This window comes from Myxine glutinosa, chromosome 6, assembly GCF_964187855.1.
Source record: "Myxine glutinosa chromosome 6, kmMyxGlut1.1, whole genome shotgun sequence".
Taxonomy (NCBI): domain Eukaryota; kingdom Metazoa; phylum Chordata; class Myxini; order Myxiniformes; family Myxinidae; genus Myxine; species Myxine glutinosa.
In genome coordinates this window covers 167,168,332-167,175,710 of record NC_136266.1, presented here as the reverse complement: position 1 = coordinate 167,175,710, position 7,379 = coordinate 167,168,332, and the positions used below count along the sequence as shown (strand labels likewise).

The following is a 7,379-nucleotide window of genomic DNA, read 5'->3' as shown; positions in this document are numbered from 1 at the left end:
TGACGCCATCCACGGCCTGTCCCACCCGGGCGCGAGGGCCTCCCAAAGGCTGATCGCCGACAAGTTCGTCTGGCATGGCCTCCGGAAGGCCGTCCGCGGCTGGGCCAGGACATGCCTCGCGTGCCAGCGCGCCAAGGTGCACCGGCACACCCAGGCCCCGTTGGCCCCGTTCACGGTGCCGGAACGCCGGTTTAACCACGTCCACGTGGACCTGGTGGGACCTCTGCCCCCCTCGCGGGGTTTCACCCACGTCCTCACCATGGTGGACCGCACCACCCGGTGGCCGGAGGCCGTGCCGTTGGCGTCCACAACGGCGGCCGATGTCGCGCAGGCTTTCATCGCCACCTGGGTCGCCCGGTTCGGCGCCCCCTCAGACATCTCATCCGACCGCGGCCCCCAGTTCACCTCGGAGCTCTGGGGGGCGGTTGCGCAGGGGCTCGGGGTCCGGCTGCACCGAACCACGGCCTACCACCCCCAGGCTAACGGCCTGTGTGAGCGATTTCACCGCTCATTGAAGGCCGCGCTCCGGGCCACCCTCCGCGACGGCGGCTGGGTCGACAGGCTCCCCTGGGTCCTGCTGGGCCTCCGGACGGCGCCCAAGGAGGACCTGCGCGCATCCGCGGTGGAGTTGGTCTTCGGGCAACCGCTGCGGGTGCCGGGCGAGTTCCTCCCCGACTCCACGGCACCATGGTCCGCGGCACAGCAGCGCTCCGCTCTGCAAGAGACCGCCCAGAGGTTCGCCCCGGTGCCAACGGCATGCCACGGGCACCCACCGACGCACGTCGCCCCGGAGCTTCGCACGGCGGAGTACGTCTTCGTCCGCCACGATGCCCATCGGACACCACTGCGGCCCCCGTACGACGGGCCTTTCCGCGTGCTGGAGACCGGGGCGAAGCACTTCACCCTGGACATCCGCGGTACTCCTGACCGCGTTTCGGTAGACCGCCTCAAGCCGGCCCACCTCGATGTGGACCATCCACCGCCAGTGGCCCGACCCCCACGTCGGGGCCGCCCTCCTGCGGGCGGACCCCCGGCACCGCCCAGCCCCGCCGCCACGCCGCCCCCCGGTCCTGCACCCATCCCAGGAGCAGCCAGGGGCATCCCACCTGGCATCCCTGCACCCCGGACGCCGCCGATCGCCAGGGGGCGCTTCGGCCGGGTCATTCGTCTGCCCCGCAAACTGGCCCTCCAGGTGCGCGGGAATTCTGGGGGGGCGCGTGTGGCGGACACAAAAGCCCACTGGCGTGGTGACATCATTCCACGCACCAAGTGGGCGGTGGCCACGCCCGAGGGGTAGGCGTGGCCTCATGATATACCCCGGGCGACCAGCCCGGAGGAGTACAGTGTTACAGTGTAGTCTTACAATAAAGACGTTTATATGTTACCGCTTGTCCGCTTCCTCCTTGCTCACAAGCAGCGCGCGTAACGCCGCGCTTTAATACAAATAAATACACAGCGATCAAAACATAACCTTCCGCTTTTGCGAAGGTAACAAGTACAAAAAGTTTTAACTAAAACAAAAGTCAAAAGCCGCGTCGATGTTACACAATGCCTAGATGCAGCTGTGCCTATAACGTCGATGTTATAGGCACAGGACATTCCTATTGATTCGATTACTTGATGTTATTTTTGTGCAAAGTGAAAATATATCTCGGCAATTTCCCGTGTGTGGCGACGAATTTTTAATATATCTCGGCATTTTCCCGTCTGTTATTTCAGGCGGTGTATGACTGACCATGCCGCGATTTAAAAAAAAAATATCTCGGCAATTTCCCGTATGTGGCGCCACGTGAACGAAGCTATGCTCCTCTCTCCACATTATTGTGGCGACGTATAAATTAAATATTTCATCGTGACGATTGTCATCAAATGGACGAATTTTTAATATATCTCGGCATTTTCCTGTCTGTTATTTTGGGCGGTGTATGACTGACCATGCCGCGATTAAAAAAAAAAAATCTCAATGGACTTGAAGTTACAGGCCTTTGAGAATTCATTTCGTTCTATAAAGGGCAACTTTCATCGGATTTTCTTCCCGTTTTTTTTCAACCGAGTCTAAAACTATGTTAGCGACTGTGAAAAATGAAATGATATATCGAATTTGATTTGAACAAAAACTGTGTGAGAGAGCAACGCCTCTCTACAAGACACCACGGGCCTACAAAACAGGCCTCAAAGCTATGCGAGTTAATAAAATGGTGGATATTTGTTTATATGAAGCCTCTCCCACAATGGGTGGAGCTATGGTTCCCAGAATGGGTGGAGCTTTGAGGTTTTGTCTTCTCTGCAAGAACAAGAAGAAGAAGAACAGCAGAGGGCACTCTATGACCAGCGTCTTACGACGCGGCTAAAAAGTTGTGGACGAGTTATGACTAAACTTTTTTTTTTTTTTTTGGATACAAGATCGAGGCTCCTGAAAGAGCTAACATTAATCACACAGAAAGACAAACCGACACATACATCATATAATAAGGGGAGCGGTAGACAAGATGGGAAGAGAGGGGCAAGGACACAAACACACCATTTGAGAGCAGGGACATCGAGAGATCTGTGGGAGGGAGAGGGCTTTGGGGGGGGGGGGCATGGGAATGGGGGCGGGGGGGGGGAATAAAACATATGGACACTGCAAGGACTTTCAGGAAAGAAGTTGAAATTTCAAAAAAAGTGGATCTGGGGTGAATTAGCAGGGGTAGAAAAGATCAAGGTTTTGGATTTAGGGAAGATAAGAGTTGGTGGTGAACAGCTGTTTCAAAGACCTGGAGGGAGGAGTGGGATTGAAGGGAGTGAGGGAGTTTGTTCCAGAGGCGAGAGAAAAGAGGAATGAAGGAGTGAAGGTGAGCAGAGAGCCTATATTTCGGCAGTTTAACCATAAGAGGGTTGCTGGCAGATCTTGTGCGACCTGTGGGAATATTTGGGGGACAAAGCACAGAGAGAGAGAGCTGGGGGAGCAAGGCCGGAGAGGAGTCGGTAGAAGACAGAAAGACCACCGACCTGCCTGCGGTGAGTGAGTGAAAGGCCCTCGGAGATAGCTTGATCGCGGAAGATTCCAATGATTCTGAAAGCTTTGGTTTCAACAGCGTGAAGCCGAGCTAGGTGTGAGGCAGGAGCACGGGCCCATAGGGGAGAACAGTATTCCATTGAGCTGCGGATGAAAGCCTTGTATGTGGTGAGGAGCTCAGGTGTGCCAAGGAAGGACTTCGCACAACGGAGGATGCCCAGTCGGTGACTGGCTTTGGAGGCCAGCTTGGAAATGTGGTTTTCCCAGGAAAGATCCTGGCAGATAGTGAGACCCAAAAGCTTGAGCGACAGAACTTATTGGAGAGGATTGTTGAGAAAGTAGATGGGAGGGTTGTCCAGTCGGTCTTTTCGGAGAGACATAGTAAGAGTGTGAGATTTGTCAGGATTGAAAGACATGTTCCACTTGTTTGACCAGTCTGTGATTTTGTCCAGGTCTTCAGAGAGTGAGGAGGCTGCAGACTGCCGATCTGAGGGAAGAGGAATGGAGTGGCAGAGAGTGGAGTCATCAGCAAAGAGATAGAGAGGATTTTACAGAGTCGGAGAGATCATTGATAAAGGTTAAAAAAAGCACAGGGCCCAGAACACTGCCATGGGGATCTCCAGCCTGAACAGGAAGGGGAGATGAGAGAAATCCATTCAGGGCCACACGTTGACTACAACCAGAGAGGAAGTCTGCAAGCCATGCGTGGAGATTTCCATGGATACCATAGGAGTTTGGTGAGCAGAGCGGGATGCCAGACCGTATCGAAGGCACGTGATATGTCACGGGAGACGGCTCTAATTTCCTGTTTGACATTGAGGACCTCTATCCATTGTTGAGACAGCAGAAGCAGCATGTCCAGAGTAGAGTGACCTGGTCTGAATCCAAATTGATGATCAGAGATTAAGACATTGGAGAAGAGGAAGGATTTGATATCCGAAGCAATGATGGATTCCATGACTTTGCTGATAATTGGGAGCAGGCTGATTGGTCTGTAGTTGCAAGGATCTGTTTTTGCACCTTTTTGTGTTCAGCGGTAATGTTGGCTGAATACGAAGCTGAAGGCAGATGACCTTGAGCAAAAGAGAGGGTGAAGAGAACAGAGAGGGTGTGAAAGAGCGGCAGAGCAGGATTTTAGGACCCGTGGGCTGATGCCGTCTGGTCCAGTTGCAGAATCAGAGTCGAGGTTTGACAAAAACTTCTCCACCTTTTCAAGAGAGAAGGACACAGAGTCCAGGAGCAGTTGGGTTCGACTGGGTAAGATGGGAACAGAGAGAGATGGGTTTGGGACACAAACTTGGTGGACGAGTTGGTTTGGTGACAAGAACAAGCTGATTAGATTTTGGTTCCTGTCCAAATCCAGATCCAGGCTATCAGTGGGATAGAACCCATAAACTGTTCAGCCTGGTGGAGGTATGTGCTCTACCGAGTGCCGTTCTAGTTTAGAGTGATTTTGTTACCGTTATGCTTTAGCGTATGTTGAAATAGTTTGATGTCATACTGTATGGGCATTTGTACATTGCCCTTATAAAGTTTAATCTGTAGTTCCCATTTGGCGAGAATAATGATGAACAAACTGTTCATAAGTTGTATTTAATTTCAACGTGAGGGCTCAACAGCTAACCCTAACATTTCACATCATCCCACCGAGACTCATTCATCAAAACAAGATTGTCCACAAAAAGTACTCTTCTGGCAAGATTTATTACAACAAATGTTCCTTATAATGAGACTGTATAATAATATCAAAGTGAGCATATACAATGCAGCCAAACTAAATAATCGAAAAATACAACTTTCCCAAAAATATCCACAAGTTTATATGAAAAATAATAAAATATTACAGAATCCAACCGATCAGTGGCCAATGTACTAATTTTGGCCATCTCCTTCCCATGGATTTTCCCTTCCTTTTGCATTGTATTCCATTTTAAACGATCAGTTGGTTGTCTTCTTGGTGTTCCAGATGAGTGATGTCACTTTCAACACTTCTTTTCAACACAAACACATCTGTGTCCTGCAGGGAAGAGGAACAAAAGTGCATATTCAAAAGTTCGTATCAAGTCACAATGTGAACAGAGGTTGAGATGGCTGACGGGGTGTTCAGTAGGATAAGTCATGCCATCTTGGAAGGCACAGCAAACACAGGACTCCGAGGTCGATACTCGACCCCCAGATCATTGAACCAGTCGGATGACACGGATGGCGTATTATCTCCTCTCTACAAATTATCTCCAATTGGACTGATGGAACAAGACTCTCCCTCTCTTTTTCCCAACCCTGCTACTTTTCACTTTCCAAGTTTTATTTTGGTACAAGCGGTTATTGCCGCCCATCCCACACACCCACACTCTTATACTTCTTCCACCTCCTCCCCCACCCCTCCCCCCCGCAAACAAAATATGTCATTGTTATTCCCTGATCCAAGACCTTTCTGGTGAGGTATGGATCATCTGTATACACCAAATAGTTATTGCACAATTGGCTGACAGGCATTACAAAATATTGTTACGGACACGACTTAGATGTTATGATAGGCCGAGCGGAATGGCCGCCGTGTTCGCACAGTTTACCCGATTACACTCGAACGTTGGCCGAATCGCGCTACGCTAGATCAATGAAGGAAAGGACACAACGGCTGGGATTAAGGCAACGACACAAGGGGTACAGTTCTCAAGACCTCCGGAGGAGGATATAATATTGGTTATGCAGAACGGTTAGATTACACGGCAAGAGGTAAAGCACAGCAAGATGGGCACTTAGACACAGTCTTATCTAATTCCCGACAGACCACAGACAAACGGGACAAGACTGACTCACACAGGGATTGATGGCAAGGAAGGGCAGGCAGTCGATAGCTCAAGGTGCACCTTGGCTCAGGGGCAGAATCGACCCGGTCCGGTCCCGAGATGCCGGGAGGTATTTCTCAGCGCTAGGAGGTGGCGTCCTTTCTTCTCCGTAGCTGAGGCGCATCTGACGTCACCTCCCTCTTCCTGCGCATGTCCAGCGGGGAGTGACACGCCCTCGGCTCGTTAGCTCCGCCCCAGATGGAATCGGTCAGCCGCTTCTTATTGGGTGCGGGGGGTTACCGGGCTCCGCCCTTGACGAGGAGCTGACAGTGAGCCCCTGCGTGGTAACCCCGTCGGAGCACATGTTCAATGGCGGCTAACCAAGCCGGAGTGAGGACGCACACTCCCCGCGCCGCCGCCGCTGTTGTTGTTGTTGTTGTTGGTGTTGTTGTTCCATGAGGAAGAGATGCGGGGAGGTATTGGGAGGTCCTAAACTTACTAATGGTGCCATACAATCACATTCTGGTGCAACGAAGTCAGAATTAATGGAAACGAGTCCTTAACTGACATAGACTAAGAATAACTAGCAAGATGTCCTATAGTTGTCTACGTGAGATGCGGTGAACCTGGGTACGACATTTAATGGGGGAAAAAGGGGAAGGTCGGGGCTACAGAGTGTTGTTTACAGATATTGGGACTAGGGAATGGGGGATTGGGGATAGTTGGGGAGTATTGGGGAAATAGGGGAATATTTACAAGCGGATATGGATGGAGGCCAAATCCCATATCCGCAACATTGCACCCTTCTCTACCTCGGGGCGTCCCGACCCGATAAATTTTTACCTACGTTAGTGTGGCACTCAGATGTAGTTCCCTCTACTATTAACTCAACCCTGAGTGCGACAGTTTTACAGATGTTCACAAATGAGTAAATATGTCCCCCTGTGACGTTGCACCCTTCTCCTCACAGAAACACACCCACAGGATAACCGAATTGCGGAAAGAATCCTCAAACTAAACATACAGCCGGTAGGGAGCATCATTTATACAAGACTACACTGATATTTACACTACGATCCAGGACCTGTTTTTGGAGGAACACATGCAGATGTTATGCATAGAGAGAGAGCACGCATGCCAGCATCGATACACCAACCCACGAGTGCTCTGTGGCCTTACGGCCTTTAATAATGTGCAGAGCACCCCATCCAAGCACCAAAAGCACCACCCCATCATGTACAGTCAGCACCATCCGGTGCACCAATAAAGTGTTCATAGTCACCGGTGGTGTCGCAGCCGGCCGATGTTCTGCCGCTGGTCTTGCCTTCATGTGGTGTACTTGGCCTTCTTGCTTCCTTAAAAATAAAGAAAGGCGCCAACCGCGTCCATTTCTAAATTGTGGCCGTCAGGGGGCCAACTATAGTGGTTCATCTCTATGGCATAGGTGCCACGTTGACCCAGAGGTCCATCCACGGGTGGTGCTTGCCCGCAAAAGAACTGCGGTCCATGGTGGGTGGCCACAAAAATTGCGGTCCATATGGTGTATCGATCCAGGCAGCAAGCAGCGAAAGTACAGGCCCACAACTGCGGAG

General features: G+C 51.3%; 1 protein-coding gene across 5 annotated transcripts in view; it reads right to left on the bottom strand.

The window, feature by feature from the left end:
* Nucleotides 1-4,683: 4,683 nt before the first annotated feature.
* Nucleotides 4,684-7,379, bottom strand: part of LOC137428964 (uncharacterized) — a 70,211-nt gene continuing 67,515 nt past the window's right edge. For 4 of the 5 annotated variants that reach the window (XM_068118892.2, XM_068118888.2, XM_068118891.2 and 1 more), the window contains one exon: nt 4,684-5,015. In XM_068118892.2, the coding sequence (XP_067974993.2) occupies nt 4,929-5,015 (87 nt within the window). In that variant the 3' untranslated portion in view covers nt 4,684-4,928. The remainder of the gene's footprint in view (nt 5,016-7,379) is intronic. The other variant, XM_068118893.2, reaches the window with a different exon arrangement.